Here is a 21,203-nt window from a genome sequence, read left to right on the forward strand (position 1 = left end):
AGTGGTTGCCTACAAATGGGGGTGATAAAAGGAAGGCAGAAAGAGAAAAGTAGCAGGGATTCAAGGTGAAATGAGGAATTGGGAATGATAGATTCTAGGGGTTGTAGTGATGGTTTCAAGGTTGTATAGAAATATCAAAGCTTATCAAATTATTTATTTTAAATGTGTGGCTTTATGTATGTCAACTGTACCTCAACAAAGCTGTTTAAAAAGAAGAACTCAGAAAATCTGCTCAGGTTCTTGTCTCTCACCCACATAGTACTCCCTAGTTCCCTATATTTGCTAACTAATATTCCACAAAAAAAAAAAAAAAAGTTAAAAACTTCTGATTTCTAAGATTTTTTTTAATACCAACGATGTACCTCACTTAGGTCATCGAACAACACTTTGTCTCCAGAGATAACATGATATTACAGTGCTCATTATAGCAATCTTTGTTTAGAAACTTCTCTCGAAAAGTGCAACATGAGAGCTAAGTCAATGGATGGTGAAAAAGTACAAATCTTGAAAGGTAATGGGAAGGGTAAACAGAGATAAACACAAGAAGCAAAACAAATTTTCTACTGGTAAAATATACCCAACTATGTCTAGCTGAAATATTTAACTTTGCATTCACTAAAAAGGAATCTTAAACATCCATATTCTTACAGATTTTCAAGGCAATTTGATTGTCACAAAAAATTGAGACAGCACAAAAACAAATGCTTAAGATTCCTGGGATATAAGACAAACTGATTCTTGCCTGAAATTTACATTAGATGTAATATAAATTAAAATACTAAGAAAAATTATTTGTATAACTGCTTTGTTTCTAAAGGTACCTTACATTAAGCTAAATAGCATTAATTAAAATAGCTGGGGAAGATGTAAAAATAAAAACAAAAATATTTTTCCTTCCTAGTAAAGTCTAAATTCATTTCTGTGTAACTCAGAAGTCAATATAAACAATTTGTATAATTAAATACTGAAAGTAAACAATTTTATTAACAAATCAGAGTGCTATCATGCAGTAAGAAATGCTAAGGTGCTCATATACTCACGACTCCCAACATCCTCTACAAAAGTCATGTCCACAGGGCATATCCACGGGGTCTTCAAATACAGAGATACTGCACATACAAATGTCACACTGGAGATGAAGAAGAACAATGATTTAAACAGAACTATACTTTTGAAAGAGAACAATACATTCATTTTGTTCACTTTTTTAAAAGGCAAAAATACTAGTACAGTAAATAAAAGTTTTTGGAAGTTACCTTTTTCAAAGTTTTAAGGACAGTTAGTGTGCCCTTCAGTAACAAATACTATGACCACCTCACTATAAACAACAGTGGGATTTAAATGTTTTAATGTAGAAATCAAACCCTTAAATTCCAAATTTATGTATTAATCAGCAACTGTGCATTTGGAAAAGGAAGTACAAGAAATAAATCATTCGGGTCAACATCAAATTGCATGTTGCAAAAAACCACTTCAGTATCATGCCCTTCACATTACACTTACCCTTCAAAATCTATAAAAACTGAGTAACTTTGTATTTTTAATGCAGCAACTCAAGATATCCAGACTTTCCAGGGAGAGAACCCTGTTATAAAACTAAGTATTAGGCTGGGCGTGGTGACTCACACCTGTAATCCCAGCACTTTGGGAGGCAGAGCTGGGCAGATCACTTGAGGTCGGGACAGCCTGACCAACATGGTGAAACCCTGTCTCTATTAAAAATACAAAAATTAGCTGGGTGTGGTGGCACGTGCCTGTAATCCCAGCTACTCAGGAGGCTGAGGCAGGAGAATCACTTGAACCCGAGAGGCAGAGGTTGCAGGGAGCCGAGATCGTGCCATTACACCCCAGCCTGGGCAATAAGAGTAAAACTTCATCTCAAAAAAACCCCAAAAAACAACAAAACTCCACCTATGTATTACAACTATGCCATTTTAACAGCCAAAGCTGCAATCACTTTTTCACCTACCTAATACCTTCTAAACAATAGCTCTCTAGAAGCAAAATTTATCATGTTACATACGCAAATTACAGGATTCTGTTTTTCAAAAACGCACAGATAAAATGAGAAGCACTTTCATATTTATCACATATTTCGAGTGGCTGAGTCATTCAAGAAATATTAAAATCTCCTATAACAGCACACCAATGATATGCCAATTAAAAATGCTGATAATGGCAGTACTGTTTTGTAAAATAATGAAACACTTATTTTGGAAATGCATCTAGATAACAAACTACAGAAGCTTTACTGAAACAAATACATAACTATCAATATATTGTAAATGCTTAAAAATTAGCTTTCAAGAAATTATAAAAAATGTTTTTGTATTTTTGGTTTACAGTGCCTATCATAAACTTAACTTTTTATATTTCAATATATTGTATACATGTGTGTGCGTATTTTGAGATGTGGTCTTGCTATGTTGCCCAGGCTGGTCTCGAACTCCTGAGCTCAGGCAATCCACCCACCTCGGCCTTCCAAAGTGCTAGGATTACAGGCATGAGCCACCAGGCCTGGCCTGTATTTAAATCTTCAAGCAATTGAAGTTTTAAGGGAAAATAAAATAGATGGTTTCCCTAAACTGTTTTAAGTTCTCTGTTTGGAAATGAGGAAAGAAAACCTTTTTTTTTTTTTTTCAATCTATAATTCAGAGATCACAAAAATAGTCTGTAATAACAAATATTTACTGAAGCATGGAAATAACTGAACCTTTCAAGAAAGGGACAGGATTCAATTACAAGAACACAACGAGACACTCCACGGAACAATATTAAATCATTTGAATGTTAAAAGACTAAAAACAAAGCTATGAGAAGTACAGTGAATACCAAACCATACCAAACTAGTGTCTAAGTCCCCAGGAGATAAGCTGATTTCATCTGGGGAGGTGACAGAAGAGCGTGTAGTCCTTGGAGTTCTTGGAGATGGGAGCGTGTCCCAGGCATTATACCCACTTGGTGGTGGAGTTGGCATTTGAACACCTGATCGTTGGCAGCAGTTCTCTGGGTTGGACATCCAAGCTTCAAGTAATTTCTCCCTGTCCCAGTCTTAAAGAAAAATGGAATGGATAGCTCTCAAAAAAGAAAATATGGTAATGTTTTAAAAGCTATATAATAACAAAAAATCGGAATGAATTACAAATTTTGGTCATCTAAAGAAAAAAGTATTTATATAAACGTAGTAACTGCAAATGAATGTCTAGGTATGTTCATGTTATTAGCATTTTTACACAAAATTTAAGCTTTCATAATTCATCATGGCTTACAACTATGTCAAGATCTAGCAGTATGGTCAAAATTTCCAGTACTTTCTACTAACAATCAAAACAGGTCACTCACATATCACTCTTGGAATTCACTACATTTTCGCTGGCATAGGTTTAATTTAGCTTCTTTACTCTTCCATATATATATATATATATATATATAATTTTTTAACTGTCCTCACTGGCATCAGGTTATAAAATGATTACATAGTTCACTATAGATATATCAAAATGCCAATAGCAGGTCCTAAAAACCATTTAATAAACAGCATGAAAGCAGAAGAAACTTCTGAAGACATCAGAGTTATAAAAAAAGTTTTAGTGAATTAGGTATAAATTCTATATTAAGTGATCTTGAACCTGGCTTAACTAAAAAATATTATCTTCCTACTGTGAACATTTTAAAAATTGCCAAGTGAAACATATTATAATGTCTAGAGCCATAAAAACCTAACCCTTTAAAAACAACAAACTAATACATTTGATTACTTTGCTAGGTGTTTTACATAATTTCATTTATTCCTCCCAGCAAACTTTTCAATTATTATTTAGGTGAAGAAATCAAGATTGAAGGAAGTTACATAACTTGTCCAAGCTCACAAAGAGATTTGAAACCAATTTCTGTGATTCCAAAGCCTGTGTTTGCCCCGTGATCACACACTATTTCTGAGAAGACTAAAGGGTAAATTATTCACTGTAGGCACATTCCACAAAATTTTATAGCTTAAACACAAATAACTGGAAATTTTCTACATTTTTTTTTAACCATATTAAGCCAATGGATTTGGCAGTTTAACAGGATAAATATGACTTTGACATGTAATGAAAACAGGGGTGTATTTCCAGCTAAGGAAAATAAACAAGTACATATATAAATACAGATGCTCCTTGACTTACGATGGGGTTAAGTCCTGATAAACCCACTGTAAACTGAAAATATAAGTTGAAAATGTGTGGTTGACTAGGAGCTACAGCTCACTACAGTGGCCCAGCATCTCAAGAGTAGTATGGTTTCTACTGAATGCATATTGAGTTAGCACTATTATAAGTCAAAAAATCATAAGTCAAACCATCTTAAGTCAGGGACTATCTGTATATACAGAGTTTTTCTGGTGATTATTTTACATAAATAGAATATCATATAAACTTTATCTCCTTTTCCCATTTAATCAACCTGAAAATCGCTCCAAGTAAACTAGTTTAACATTATTTCCTTCTTTTTAATGACTACATATTAATCCACTGTGTTTCACTGTGTGAAACAATTTGTGTATCATAATTTAGTCAAATATCCCCCTACTTTGTTTAGTTATTTTTTTGCCACAACAATGAGGCTGCAATCTACATCAGTGCAGTTAAAAGTATATATTCATGTTTATATTGGTATTTCATTGGTATAAATTCCCTGGAATGAGACTAATGAGTCTAAGGCCCATCGTGTTTTTAAAAGAAAATGCTAGATGGCTTTCCAAAAAGGTTATAACAATTTTTTTTTTTTTTTTTTTTTTTGAGACAGAGTCTTGCTCTGTGACCCAGGCTGGAGTGCAACGGCACAATCTTGGCTCACTGTAGCCTCTGCCTCCCGGGTTCAAGAGATTCTCGTGCCTTAGCCTCTCAAGTAGCTGGGACTACAGGCAAGTGCCACCACTCCAGGCTAAGTTTTACATATATTTTTAGTAGAGACAGGGTTTCACTGTGTTGCCCAGGCTGGTCTCAAACTCCTGACCTCAAGTGATCCGCCCACCTCGGCCTCACAAAGTGCTGGGATTACGGGCATGAGCCACCATGCCAAGGAGGTTATAACAGTTTTTACTTCTGTCAGCAATGAGGAACCTTACCAGTTTCTTCTACAGCAATGGGTGTTAACAGTTCTTTTAAACATTTATAAACTGACAGTTCACTGTTATTTTAATTTGCATTTTCTTGACAACGGATATATTAAAATATCTTTTGATGTGTTTGTTGGCCATCTGGATGTGCTCTTCTGTGAATTACCTATCCATATCTTTTTGCCATTTTGGCACTGGGGTATTTACCAATTTCTTGTCAATTTAAAGAAGGTTTTTATATACAATAAACATTAGCTAATATTGTTTCCAAATCAAAATTATGTTTCTTGACTCTGTTTATGGTATACTTACAACAAAAATTTAAAGATCCAATATATTTTAATATGTTTATCTCTTCTTTAGCTTGTTTTCTTGTCTTAGCAACTCAGAAGTTTTCCTCTGTCCTTAGATTTACATGTCGTCTCCTAGACAAATTGATGAACTGACTTTATACCCCTCATCCTTTTTTTTTCTTGGTATTCCAATGGCCAGTCATATTAGGGCCATTTAATGAATTATATATCCTTTCCCCACTGATCTATAATGTCATCTTTACATAAATTATATTCCCAAATACTGTAAATTGGATTTACTATTCTGTTTCAATGGTCTATTTGTCTAGAGTTGAACAAGTGCCATACTGACTGAATTACAGTGGCTTACAGTGTGTTCTCTTTTCTGGTAAGGCTAATTCCTTTCACTGGGACTGAATGAGCACACCTGATCTCTGTGACCCTGAGGAAACTGAGGAAGAGCTGAACAGGTAGGTGGAAGCTTCTTATTTAGACCCAAGGTTGGGCTCAGAGTTCAGAGAGACAGTTGCAGAGAGACAGCTGCATTACAGAGAATCAGGATTAGCACAAAAGATTTCCTGGGACAAAAAAAGCCATCATTAAAACAAAAAATTCAGTGGCCAAATAAAGAGAATGGTCCCATTTGAGACACAAATTAATGTTCTTTAAGGCCAAGGGAGAAGAAACACTTCAAAGGAAAAGTAAAGAAAACACTTACCAAAAAAACTGGAATTTTCTGATTAAGATAATACATGTAATTGAGCCCTCATCATTAAAAAACAAACAGAAAAACCCTATAAGCAATCAAACCCAAGAAAAGTGGAAGAAGGTGATAAAGGCAAAGTAGAAATCATACGTTAGAAACTATTGATAGAAAAAATGATAGACAACCTATAAACTGCAGGAAAAAAAAGACAAACATCTAAGAACTAAAAATAAAAACTAAGGCAATCGGGAAAACTCAGCATATACACATTAAAACTGAAAATAAGATACAGCTATATGTAGAGAGAAAATTAAAAGAACTGTGACAAAATGCAATGTCTTTCAAACTGTAAACTTATTTAAGGGCAGAGGTTGTACCTATATTACAATCGATTTTATCTCCATTATTCAGCCTGGAGCCTAGTTCAAAGTGTATATTCAATAGAAATCTGTTGAATGAACAAATTAATATAAAACCACATGCCCCTATTATTAAAATCTAACTGAAGAAGATAACATTCCAAGAAGTTGTAAATGATTACAGCTGAAGAACTCAAGAAAAGGTAGTAATTCTAAGCAGACTAATAACATTGGGAGAAACTGAAAAATACAGTAATTATTTATTTAAAAAGTATAGGGTTCACATGGTTTCATAAGCAAATTTTAAAAAATTTTTGGCAGGTCACAGTGGCTCACGCCTGTAATCCCAGCACTTTGCGAGGCCGAGGTGGGCGGATCACGAGGTCAGATCAAGACCATCCTGGCTAACATGGTGAAACCCCATTGCTACTAAAAATACAAAAAAATTAGCCAAATGTAGTGGTGGGCACCTGCAGTCCCAGCTACTCGGGAGGCTGAGGCAGGAGAATGGCGTGAACCCAGGAGGTGGAGCTTGCAGGAGCCGAGATCGTGCCACTGCACTCCAGCCTGGGCGACAGAGCAAGACTCAGTTTGAAAAAAAAAAAAATTCAAGTAGAAATTAATTCTTGTGTCCTTGCACAAGCATAAAGAAAAAGGAAAGATTCATACATATATATGTATACACACACACACACACACACACATATATATATTTTCTTTTTTTGAGATGGAGTCTCACTCTGTCGCCCAGGCTTGAGTGCAGTGGTGCAATCTCAGCTCACTGCAACATCTGCCTCCCAGGTTCAAGCAATTCTCCTGCCTCAGCCTCCCAAGTAGCTGGGATTACAAGCACCCACCACCACGCCCAGCCAATTTTTGTACTTTTAGTAGAGATGGGGTTTCACCATGTTGGCCAGGCTGCTCTTGAACTCCTGACCTCAGGTGATCCGCCCGCCTTGGCCTCCCAAGTGCTGGGATTATAGGCGTGAGCCACCACGCCCGGCCAAGTCACACAGATATTTTTAAAAAGCTATTATAAAAACCTGAAATGCCAAAACCCAACCTTATTTATAAAACAAATCTTGACATTATCAGCACAAATAACTGGACATGTAAAATGCAGAATTATAAAATGTAGAATTATTAAAAACAATTATATACACATAACTCAAACATTTAATAAAGCATATATATTAACTTACTAATTTTTTTATTTTTATTTTGTTTGAGGCAAGGTCTAGCTCTGTCACCCAGCCTAGAGTGCAGGGGTGCGATCATGGCTCACTGCAGCCTTGGCTTCCTGGGTTCAAGTGATCCTCCTACCTCAGACTCCTGAGTAGCTGAGACTTACAGGCATGTGCCACCAAGCCCAGATTTTTTTTTTTTTTTTTTTTTTTGGAGACGGAGTCTTGCTCTGTCGCCCAGGCTGGAGTGCAGTGGCCGGATCTCAGCTCACTGCAAGTTCCGCCTCCCGGGTTTATGCCATTCTCCTGCCTCAGCCTCCCAAGTAGCTGGGACTACAGGCGCCCGCCACCTCGCACGGCTAGTTTTTTGTATTTTTTTAGTAGAGACAGGGTTTCACCGTGTTAGCCAGGATGGTCTCGATCTCCTGACCTCGTGATCCGCCCGTCTTGGCCTCCCAAACTGCTGGGATTACAGTCTTGAGTCACTGCGCCCGGCCTTTTTTTTTTTTTTTTTAAACTTTTGTAGAGACAAGGTCTCACACTGTGTTGCCCAAGTATATCTTGAACTCCTGAGCTCAGGTGATTTTCCCGCCTTGGCTCCCCAAGTGCTAAAATTACAGACGTGAGCCACTACACCTATAATCTTTTTTATGTAGGGCCAAGCCCTTTTCTTTGACTTATCACTCTCCTTCTATTTCCTATTTCTTGCCTAAACTACACCCACAAAAGATTGTCCATTTTTCATTGTTATTTTCTTAGATTAAGATTTAAAACACATTCAGATAGAAATATGAATGTAAAGGCCTAGATTTTTATGACCTCTCCCCTTTTTTTCAGTTATTTTACTAACGCATAATTTAGAGAAATTTTAAAACGAACTTGCCTTTATCAAGGCTTTCTAAAGCCTCCAACTTAGATTTCAACAAATAAATATTTACTCATGTTTTATCAGTATCATTCCATTATATCATGTAATTACTACAACAAGGTGTACAACTGAGATAATTAAGTTTGTTACTGGCATGCAATTCAAGCCAGGTGCATGGCAATTCTGAAAAGGAGCCCCCTACACAGAAGCATTCAGTCTATTTGACAAAGGGAATCCTGAAAGTTAAGTTGATATGGGCTAAGACAGCATTTACTGTATTATAATGTCAAAATCTACATAAAATATTATCAATAGGAAACTAAATATGTATAACATATACCCCAAGCCCAAGTATGCCTTATTCCTGGAATATAAGAACAACTGAACATTAGGAAAGAAATTTATGATACCAATGTATCAAAGAAGAAAATCAGTATTATCATTTTTTAAAAAGATCTGGAAAAAGTAAGACAATCTGAAAAATTACTCCTGAATTTTTAAAAAGAGAGCTCTTAAATAGTAAGAAAAAGATACTGTTTTAACATGATAAGCAGAATCTCTTTCAAACCAATAGCCTAATTCTTAATTTAAAACAAAAGCCATTCTCAGAATTTCAATTATCTCTTCACTGATGCATTACAAGAATCTATTTCCTGCTTAAATGATTCTGAGCTCTAGACAACTTCTCCATTTGGAATTCTCGAAGTTTACTGCTTAGTACACAGTAAAGGACAAACTGGTGACTGAATGAATTTCCACTTAAGCCAAGAAAATAATAAGCATCACTTACAATGTTACAAAGGAGTGTTAGCCAATGTAATTACACCAGATAAAAGATAAGGGAAAGCTGCAGGCACAATTATCATTATTCACAAATGATAGGATAGCCCTCCTGGTAGTCTTAAGAAAACTATAAGGGATACTCTGAATACAATAGACAGAGTTCTACTTCTGGTAATGTTAAAGTAGCTACTATCAGACCAAGTCTCCTACAGATAATAGCTATAAATAGTGGACAAAATATAAACTACAACTATCTGAGGACACTAGAGAGCAACCAAAAGCAGGCAGAAATTGGAGGGGAATTAATGTCTGACAAAATGAAAAAGCATTATATGAGTTTCTATTTCTACAAGTTTTTCTCTGTGGGCAGACAACATTTGGCATGAGGACAGAAATTTGAAATTTTACTAGCTTAAGAACCTGAGATTAGATTCAGGGTGAAGAGAACACTTCGGACATGAGGGAGGATATCCTAGAAAGGAGGCACAGGAGGCACAGGAAGCACAGATTCCGGATATAGACTCTCCAAATCTCAAACTGAAGCCTACATATGTAATGCCTACAGCGATATACTCTAAATGTCTAAGATACAATTCCAAATTACTAGACATGTGGAAAAACTGGAAAATGTCAGAAAATGCAACAGTGGAAACCAACCTTGAGGAAATCCATATGTTGGAATTAGTAATCACCATGGATTTAAATAACTTTATGATCAAGAACATAAAGAAAAATAGTTTGTAAAGTACAAAAGGCCAGGAAAACTAAGTAAATAAATGAAAGCCATAAAAAAGAACCAAGTGTAAATTCTAGAACTGAAAAACAACTCTAAAAAAAATTTTTACTGTGTTGGCTTAACAGCAGTTTAGAGGAGATAAAAAAAGAGATCAGAGGGAAAATTTGGTGAACTTGGAGACAGAAATGACTGAAGAATAGAGAATCTGAAGAATAGAGAAAAAAAACAGATTAGTTTATTTAAAACACATATGGCTGTTTAAAGCAAAAATTATGACACTACATTGTGATATTTGTGATTATGTACTATAATAATAATAGCGTAAGGGATGGGTCGATGTACCCATATACAGTTGCAAGATTCTTACATTTTGGGCAGGGCGCAGTGGCTCACGCCTGTAATCCCAGCACTTTGGGAGGCCAAGGCGGGCGGATCGTCTGAGGTCTAAAGTTCGAGACCAGCCTGACCAAGATGGAGAAACCCCATCTCTACTAAAAATACAAAATTAGCCGGCATGGTGGCGCATGCCTGTAATCCCAGCTACTCAGGAAGGCTGAGGCAGGAGAATCGCCTGAATTCCGGGAGGCGGAGGTTGCAGTGAGCTGAGATCGCTCCATTACTCCAGCCTGGGCAACAAAAGCGAAACTCCGTCTCAATAAAAAAAAAAAAAAAAGATTCTTACATTTTATGGGAAGTGGTACTACACTAATTCTAAATAGACTATAAAATGATAAGAATGTATACAACAGCCCAGAAAGCAGCATGTTAAAGAATAAAATGCAAAGAAGAATTAGCTAAAAATCCAACAGATAATCACAATCAAATGCCAAGATTATTCAACTAATTTAAAAGACAGCAGAGGAGAAACAGAGAACAAAAAATAAGAGACAAACAGAAAACAAAGAGTGAAATGGAAGACCTAAATCCAACCACAGCAATATTACATTAAATGTAAATGGACTAAACAGTCTATTAGAATGGATAAAGAAAGAACTCAACCATATGCTATTTATAAGACATGCAAATAGCATAAAAAAGTTGATGTGCTATATTAATATAAGATAAAGAAAAAATAGTAAAAAAAGGTAAGGGACATTTCATGGTGAGAAGAGTCAGAAAGACATAATTATAAATGTATATGAGCCTAATATCAGAGTTTCAAAATACATTAAGCAAACTGATACCATTAAGGAGGAGCTATATGCAAATCCACATTCATAAATAGAAATTTTAACATCCCCCTCTCAACTGATGGAACTTTAATTTTTGTTAGTAAAAACTATGAGAATTTAGAGAACACCACTGACCTTAATTAACATTCATAGAACACTATGATGAACAACTTCACAATTACATCCTTGTCAAATGCACATGGTATAGAGTCATCAAAACAGACTACATGCTTAAACCAGTCTCAACAAATGTCAAAAGACTGAAATCTTTTTTTTTTTTTTTTGAGACGGAGTCTCGCTCTGTCGCCGAGGCTGGAGTGCAGTGGCGCCATCTCCGCTCACTGCAAACTCCGCCTCCCGGGTTCACGCCTTTCTCCTGCCTCTGCCTCCTGAGTAGCTGGGACTACAGGCACCCGCCACCACACCTGGCTAATTTTTTTTTTTTTTTTGTATTTTTTAGTAGAGACAGGGTTTCACTGTGTTAGCCAGGATGGTCTCGATCTCCTGACCTCGTGATCCGCCCCCCTCGGTCTCCCCAAGTGCTGGCATTACAGGTGTGAGTCACCGTGCCCGGCCAAAAGACTGAAAGTCTTAACCAGTAAAACTGAAGTGAAAACAATAAGACATCCAGAAAAATCTCAAATATTTGAAAATTAGACTATAATATTCTAAATAACTGATGGGGCAATGCAGAAAGGGAAATTTTGAAATATTTAAAAATGAATGATAAAGAAAATACAACATATAAATTTTTGGCCTCAACAGGAAAAAAAAGTAAAAAAGATATGAATGACAAATCACAAAAGAAATACAAATGTACAGGAACCATGAAAATACACTGGACTTTAAATGAGAAATGTACAGTTTTAATTAAGAGCTTATTGTTTGAACCTGTAATTTTATTGCTAAAAATTCATCCTAAGTAAATTAATGGATAGGCACACAAGGGCATATTTGAAGGATGCTAATCACAGCACTGTTTACAATAGCAAAAAGAAAAAAATGGTGCAAATAGCAATAGAGTATGGTATGTTTATATAATGAGATTATGTAGTCATATATGAAAAGCTTTATATGATGCATTTATTTTAAAAAGCATATTATAAAATATATGTAGATTAAGCATACTAGTGTTATAAACGTTTTCTCTGTGCCCTACTGGATTTTCATTCACATAGATGATATATTTATTACTATTAGAGTCATATAAAAATCATGAGAGCCATTTTTGTTTTGAAAATAACAACTATAGAAAAGTTCATTTTTATTTATTTTACCTTGTTCTTCTCTTATTTTACTATTTCAAAATTATTTTCAAAAAATATTTCTTCATACCTAAATCAGGAAACAATTCTTTGTAAGATAATTTTCTAGAATCTGTCTGATAGTATACTACATCTGGAACACATGCCCCATATAGTTCCTCAGATTTTCTCATTGCTGCCATTCAAAATGTTAGCAATGGGGCATAGTACAAAGATTATCCTTTGGAACCAGGAAGTCCTGAGTTCAAATTCCAGATGTTACTTATTTAACTGAGCAACATACAGGATAATTATACCCACTTTGATTCTAACTGTTTTAAGTCTCTGTAATGCATTACAACACATAAGGAATTCAATAATAACAGCATTAAGGACTACTACCTCTTAAAAATTTATCCTTGGAATAAAGTAATCACAAATAAATGCAAGAATGAGTGCCATCTCCCAAATCTGCTTTAGCTTAGCACATCCAAACAATTTTCTTATATACAGTCATTAAAAGTGGTCATTATAATAACTGTTGAAAAATGTTTAGGATGTTATGTGAAGACTTTTAATAAGAATAATATTGGTTACTGTGTTAAAATGTGTCACATATAAAAAATGTGAGGCATACAAAGTAAAAATAACTTTCTTAGGATAGTATTATTATCTTTTAAAAATTTCCATTATGTTACTTTTTAATAAAAGTAAAAACAACTAATATAACTAGTACAGAGAGACATTAAATATGCTACATTTTAGTCTTTCCTACCACAAATATTTTTCAACAAAATTTGTTTGATTCTATCATATCAGACTCCTTAGCAAATATTTCTTGAATACCTTTTATGTCCCATCCACTATGTCAGGTAGTGGGGATACAATGATAGAAAAACCAGACATAATTCCTTTCCTGTCTCCATGGAACTTAACAGTCTAGTAAGGAGAAAGACATGAGTAAAATAAACAAACAACACCAAAAAATCACCACTGTCAGAAACACCATAAAGAGAGGTAGAAAACCAGAGTCAGGGAGGTCAGAGAGGGCATCCCTAGGGAAATGGCATGGAGTAAACATCTAAAGATGAGCGGGAGTTAACCAGATGAAAGGGGGGAGGGAAAGACATTCTAGAAAGATAGAATACAGCATGTTCAAAGGCCTGTGGCAGGAGGGAGGGTAACACCCTTGTGAAATTAAAAAGGTCAATGTAGCTAGAGCATGGGACTAGAGAAGAAGCACTGTAAGAGATAAGGCTAGAGAAACAGGGCAGGGGCTCAGTCATGCAGGATTTAAAAAAAATAACCACTTCCATTTTCAGTTTAGGAGTGATAGGCAGTCAATGAAAACTCAGGACTAGAGATAGGAAGAATAGGCTGTCATGATTAGATTTGATAAGATTATTTTGACTTTCTTTTTTCTGTAATGTAGTTGAGAGATGATGGCAGTGGAAATGAAGAAAAAGGGCGAAGTTTAAAATTGGGGAGGTGAAACTGACAATTAAGTGATGACAGGATGGGAGAGGAAATGTCAAAATTGGTGTTCCAGGTTTCTGCCTAGAATACCCAGTTGGTTGGCTGATGCTGCCATCTATGGAGTTAGGGAACACTAGAGAACCAGGTTCAGTTGCAAGAACATGATCTTAGTTTTAAACACGATGAGTTTAAGGTAGCTTTGAGATAGATTGGAGGGGCTTTCACATAAGCAATTATATACAGTATGAAATACGGAGCTCAGAAGAGAGGCCTAGTCCAGGGTGGAGAAATGTATTACTTCCAAAAAGTCTTGGGAAAAGGTAACATTTCCCAGGAAAATAACAGAATGAGAAGAGAGGATGTGGGAACACAAATGTTTAATTGCTTGGAAGATGATGAACCTCCAAAGGAGTTAAAAATAAAGCTTCAATATAAATTTATTCTAAGCACAAGCAAATTAGCCTCCATCACGTATTTTGTAAATTATATTCATTTTCTCATTAGGTAATATTCAATTACATAAGTTACTTTTATTACTGGGGAAATACTCAGAGAATGACCTTTGTATTCCTAATCTACTCCTTCTTAAAATGCAACTCCATTTAATAAATACTGCTAAATATTTATGTCGTCGGCTTAATCTACATCAACTTCATTACCTTGGGATTATATTTGACAAGATAGTATAATACTCAAAACTATTTTCCTGTATAAAAATGAATGAATGTTACCAAGGATACAATCTATAAATCTTCCTAATGGTTCAGTTTAATAGCTCTAAAACACAGCCTGTCCTGGCTTTAAGAGCAATTACAGTAAACTATAGTTAATATGCACTGTCTAACTCACAAGCATCACTTACCTTGGTAAATCTTATTTGCTTATCAAATGTCACTGATACTACCTAAACAACAGAGAAGAGATGCTCACTTGAAAACCTAAATTAGCCTCTATTTTATGCCCTAATAGAGGAATGAAATATAGAACAATGCTTTAGTAAGTTATCAATGCCAAGTACGAAAATTTAGTTGGGTTTCATCTTATTGTAAAACAATTAATTTAGGGAAATATCAATAGAGTAAAAATGGAGTTGATCATTTCATAATATTTAATGATACAATGTGTTAAAAAATAGGGATAAAATGTTTCTTTTAATTTTGGTGAAATTACAGGTAAAGTTAGATTCTATATGATACTATAGCTTAAGAGTTATGACACAGTATATGATTTGGCTGAATGTAGAGACCTTTGGCAAAGATGGCTATCTGTACACAAAAATGCTATAGTGTAGAAACATTTTTTTTGTTTGCAGTTAGGTATGGCCACGTGACAGTGAGGTGTGGCCACATGACCGAATTCTGCTCAATGAATGAAACATGTGCAGGAGTGACATATGTCACTTCCAGGAGTGGCTCATAAAACTTCCCACAATTGTTCCTTCATGCTCTTTTCTCTTTCTGACTAGTTGGCTGTAACTAGTAGGCCTCGATAGCCCCCAGGACAACCTCAGAAGTGATGTTGTTGGCCAGGCACAGTAGCTCATGCCTGTAATCCCAACACTTTGGGAGGCTGAGGTGGGCAGATCATTTGAGGTCAGGAGTTCCAGACCAGCCTGGCCAAACCCCATCTAGTGAAACCCCATCTCTACTAAAAACATAAAAATTAGCCAGGCATTGTGGTGTGCACCTGTAGTCCCAGCTACTCGGGAGGCTGAGGCAAGAGAATTGCTTGAACCCAGGAGGCGGAGGTTGTAGTAAGCCAAGATCGCACCACTGCACTCCAGCCTGGGTTGACAGAGTTAGACTGTCTCAAAAAAAAAAAAAAAAAGAAGTGATATTAAGATGACAACGTTCCAGTCAGTCAGAGTCCCTGACCAGAGTCCACATCCTACCTAATCTAAATGAAAATGCTTTGGACTATTACATGATTAAGAAACTTTTACTGTATTTAATCCTACATTTTTGTTTCAGCATTAGCCTACCCTAACCAGTAACTATGACGCGGTGGCTCCCCGATGGTGTACAGCTTCTACTTTTCTGCCAGCTCTACATTATATTTAAATGCATACCTTGCATTTTAAAAATCTCAAGCAAAGGACAGAGTATACCTTCTGGTGCTATGAACCCTAACATAGGTATTTTGTGTTTCTGTACAAGTTTTTTACATTATGACTATTAAGCATTATTATGGGCTGAAACGAAAATATTTTGTTTTTAAAAACTATTCAGAATTTCTAAATTTAATTTTTTTACTCAGGTCTAAAATTTTTTCTATAGAATTTACTTTGAAGTTTATAAACATGGCAATAAAAACATAATTTTATAACAAAAACACTCATTTTCAAAAAATATAAAAATAACATTTTTGGCATATTATCTATTCATTCCAAAACTATTTTCTGAGTGATTAATATATATTAGGTATTATGGAAACAAAAAAAAAATTAAAAGCTGCCATTTCAAGGAGCTTCAAGGATAATATAAAAGAAGCAAATAAAGAGATTACAATATTCCATTCTAAGTGTATGACATATACATGCATGGGATAAAATGGGAATAGACCCATTATATGGGTCCCAGTTGAGACTTTGGAAGACACACTTAGGAAAGGTCTCCTAGAAGAAATGATTTCTAAGGACAAGTTGGAGTGGGAAAGGCAAAGAAATGGGAAGACTGAGAGTCCAGGTAAAGAACTTTATGTGTCATAAAGTCTACTAAAAATTTTGGATGAGTTTAAGTCTGTAGCGAGCCAGTGAAGGGTTTTCAGCAGGGGAATGACATGCTCAGGTTTACATTTTAAAAGAACACAATAGTGGCGGTATGAGAAATTAGTTGGGTGAAAGAAGAATGGTAAAACTGGAGACTAGGACTCTGGGCACCTGAATTTAGATGAAAAGTAATGAAAGCCTTAAGTCAGTGGCAGTGGGAATTGAAAGAGCTAGGGAGGGTGAGAGAAGGCTGAAAGATATTTAGAAAGAGAAATAATGGGACTGTGGCCAAATATGATAGAGACAGAGGACTAAAATATGACTTTCAAGTTTCTGGCTAGGAAAATTAGGTGAATATTGCTGCCCACTAATCAACACAATGGGAGAAATGATGAGTCCAGCTGTGATCATCCGTAGATTGCGAGAAATAATAAATAGGCTTTTAGAAATACAGTAGAATACTTGATTAAAGTCAGATTGTAGACATAATCTTTATTGTTTAGGTGGTTTTTGAAGCCACAGATTTTATGAGATAAATGTGCACAGCAATGTTTCTCAGAGAATAGTCCACTTGGTAGGCTTGTTCACAACACATATTTTTAGGCCTTACACTAGACCTTATCACTTAGATTCTCCGGGGTTACTCCTAGGAATCTACGTTTATTTTCCCAGGCAATTCTTATTTACATTAAAATTTAAGAGCTACAGGTATGTAAGGTGGGAAAAGAATGGCAATTGTAGAACTGTGGGAAACACCAACATTGAAGGTAGGCTGGGTGTGGTGTCTCACGCCTGTAATCCCAGCACTTCGGGAGGGCGAGGCAGGTAGATCACCTGGATTGGGAGTTCGAGACCAGCCTGGCCAACATGATGGAACCTTGTCTCTACTAAAAATACAAAAATTAGCCGGGCATGGTGGTGTGCACCTGTAATCCCAGCTACTCAGGAGGCTGAGGCATGAGAATTGCTTGAACCTGGATGGCAGAGGTTGCAGTGAGCCAAGATCACACCACTGCACTCCAGCCTGGGCAACAGCGCAAGACTCCGTCTCAAAAAGTGTGTTTGTGTGTGTGTGTGTCTATATATACATATTATATATAAAATATATAATACATATATTCCATATATTTTTTTGGTAGTGATTCTGGAGAGTTATATACCACATCATTAACAGTGGTGATCAACGAATGATAAAATAGGGAGTTTAAAATTTTCTTCCGATCAAAAGATTATATAAAAATTTTGGAAGGTGGCATTCTATTTTAGTATAGATGATAAAGATTTATAGTTATTTTAACTATAAATCTTTATCAGGGCCTCAAAATGACTAGAATAGAAATTTATCTGGGGCCTCAAAATGACTGGAATAGAATAGCCATTTACTTTTCTTTTTAAATGTATTTTTAGTTTTTATTTTTTAAATTCTGCATTTACTTTTATCTTTTTAAGAATATTTTTAAACCAGAAAATATTTTTCTTTGAAACCAGCCAAAATGTCAAATATCATGTGGGCAATGAAAGGAGCCAACCCAGCATGTGAGAGTGCCCAGAATGCCTGTCATAAAGATTACAGAGAACTTAAAACAAACTAAGTACTTAGGAAAATTTTGTTATACAAAGTTAGTTATGTCCAAAAAAAACAAAACAAAGCAAAATAAAACAAAAAACAAGAAAACCACCCTTAAAAGGGACAATATATTTTCAAGGTGACCCTTTAACTTCACTTTGTGACTTCATGGGAGAAACAGCTACTACATAAAATAAATACAACTGACAATACAAATAGCACAATTCTTAGGTATTTAATTGAACTACCATAATTTTATACTTGAATGACTTCAGCAAAAATTAATATCAAAACCAGGGCTAGGACTATGGATTTCAATGCTCAATCTCACTCAAATTAGACATATTTCTAAAATTAGACAATCTATAATTTGCTTTAGTAGCTCAATTTCTAAAAGGAATTTTCCAATTTCTCCTCTTAGATATATGCCAGTTTATACTTCAACATACAAGATGTTATGAAGAACTGAGTATAGAAGTAACAACTGCACAAAACACAACTTAGACTTTTTTAACCAATCATTTTGTTCTGTATTCATATACAAAAATAGCCCTTTTAAAAACTCAGAAGTTTCAAAAGTTACTTATGTTATCAGAAGCATAAGACATTTCTTTCATTACCATGAGCTCGAAGTAAAGCTTCAGCAGTAAAGAGAGGAGCCTGAAGCATGTCTGCAGTTTCCACAATAAGCATATCTTTTAGTCTACGAAGATCCTGAGGCCTTAATCCTTCATATGGCTTTGAAAAGAAAAAAAAATAAAGTTAAATGGGCATTATACTCATAGGAAGTATCAAAATGCCTATAAACAATATATAGTCAGTACTATGTATCCACAGTTCTGCATTCCATGGATTGGATCAACTGTGGATTGAAAACATTTGGGGAAAAAAAAATAAATGGTTGTGTCTATATTAAACATGCACAGACTTTTTTTGTCATTATTCCTTAAATAACACAGTATAACAACTAATTATATATTATTTGCATTGTATTAGTTATTATAACTAACCTAGAGATGATTTAAAGTATATGGGAGGATGGGCATACATTACATGCAAATACTACCCATTTTATATAAGGGACTTGAGTATCTGTGGGTTTTGGTATCCATGAGGGTCCTGAAACCAATCCCCACGGATACTGAGGGATGACTGTACATGATTATCATTTAAAATCTTTCTATTTAAATTTATTAAACTTCAAAAGGCTTTTTTAATGCTCCACTATCATGGACTTCAAACTGCCCTTTCACAAGTCTCTTTTATGCTATAAAACAGATGCTGGGACTCATGTACCTTATCATTCTAAAAATAAAATATCATAGTATAAGGGCAAGACCATCTTACCTTACAGTTTTAAAATTTTGGATTATACAAAAAGTATGAGAAATAAAACCCTACAATTCCACCATTGAGCAATAATTATTCAAGTTCTTGGGTATTATTGTCCAGTCTGTTCTTTCTGCAAATCAACTGAGTATGAATATATATGTTCATTTAGGCACAGTTTTGGGTATCCTATCAACATAAAAGAAATGGAGCAGAACTTGGTGAATGCCCACAGTCTCAGCTACTAGGGAGGCTGAGAAGTGGGAGGATCACTTGAGCCCAGGAGTTTGATGCTGTAGTGTGCTACAAGCATGCCGGTGAATAGCCACTGCAGTCTAGCCTGGGCAACATAGTAAGACCTTTTTTTTTTTTTTTAAAGGAAAGTTAACCAAAACTTTTCTATATAGGAATACTATTAAGTAAGAGAGAAAGAAGCACTGTAATTTCATCCAAATTATCCTTTAAAAAGCCCCAAACTATCACATACAATTTGCTTCTAAGCTAATTTATGAAACATGAGTTCCCCTACAAAAACTTAGTAAATTCTTTAACGGTTAAATTAGTACTACCCATTCCAGTACAGAAGTCATACATTGCTTCTAGAAAATGTATTCCAAATCCAGACTTGGGATTCTAGGTACCTCTCCTAGCCTCAGCAATGACAGTGAATACTTCCTGATATTCCCAATGGTGGCAATTGCATACTTCCTGGTCTTACATTGTAAATGTTCTTTTTCAGGTTAGCCATCATTCGACTTCATTTACGTTGAACCAAATAGGGAGAGAGAAAATGGTGAATTTAATCATGATTCTCCAGATCAGTGTTATCTAGAGAATGACAGTGCAAGTAATGTATAGGAGAAAATTAGCTTTGCTTGCAGTTCTGACATAATGTATCTGAAGATTTAATTTTAGGTAAATGAAGAAAGAAGGGATAATATGAAACAATCTGCCTAGATCCAGTTTTTAAAAATGCATGTAGTTTTAAACTTCAATAGGTAACAGTGGAAGAAAAATAATTCTTAAAGGATAAAGACACACTGCCTTCATGAACATGTAACATATGCACTCTGAATCTTCAAAACAGAATTGTAATTAGGTCATGTAAAGCATTTCAATACATTGCTTAGTCCCAAGTGGGCACTACTTCTCTCTTCCACAAGACAGATTAAAATGAAGGTGCCTTTCTCTTTCCTGTTGCAAAGATAAACTGCTTCTATTTTCAGACTAAACAAACCAGCAATAACCTTCAAAGCAGTCAGTACTGACATAAAGAAAAAGAAAAACTAAATTTAAAAGAAACATGAATAAAATTACCTCTTTTGCATCAGTGCATACTACTGCTACCAAAGACCACTGAAAAATTGTGAAACAGCCTATTATACAAACTGCACTACCTTCATATTATTATAATAGTTCTCTTCAAAAATTATTTCAGAAAGGTTGTCACGTAAAGGAGTTATGAAAGTATTTGTTCTTATTCTTTTCACAAGGAAAACAGCCTCCCCTTCCTATCGGTAAAACATGTTTATTGTTAAAAGAAAAAAAAGAATAGGCACTTATTTACCCAAAAGTATCTGTAACTGTTAAAAATTTAAAAGATGTTTAGATGCTCAGGGAGAAAGGATATTTCTAATTCCTCTTAATAGCAATCTCTCATTAGCTGATCCATGAGCTTAGC

The 21,203-nt window shown here is 35.2% G+C and overlaps 1 protein-coding gene across 1 annotated transcript in view; it reads right to left on the reverse strand.

The window, feature by feature from the left end:
• The window catches only part of ANKIB1 (ankyrin repeat and IBR domain containing 1), a 155,703-nt gene that overhangs the window by 45,650 nt on the left and 88,850 nt on the right, over window positions 1–21,203 (reverse strand). The window contains exons 5-7 of the mRNA XM_025378251.1: window positions 18,814–18,931; window positions 2,843–3,051; window positions 1,041–1,129 (exon numbers count right to left, since the gene is read on the reverse strand). Of these exons, the coding sequence (XP_025234036.1) occupies window positions 1,041–1,129; window positions 2,843–3,051; window positions 18,814–18,931 (416 nt within the window). The remainder of the gene's footprint in view (window positions 1–1,040; window positions 1,130–2,842; window positions 3,052–18,813; window positions 18,932–21,203) is intronic.

The sequence above is a fragment of the Theropithecus gelada genome, chromosome 3 (assembly GCF_003255815.1).
Source record: "Theropithecus gelada isolate Dixy chromosome 3, Tgel_1.0, whole genome shotgun sequence".
In the NCBI taxonomy this organism is placed as follows: Eukaryota; Metazoa; Chordata; class Mammalia; order Primates; family Cercopithecidae; genus Theropithecus; species Theropithecus gelada.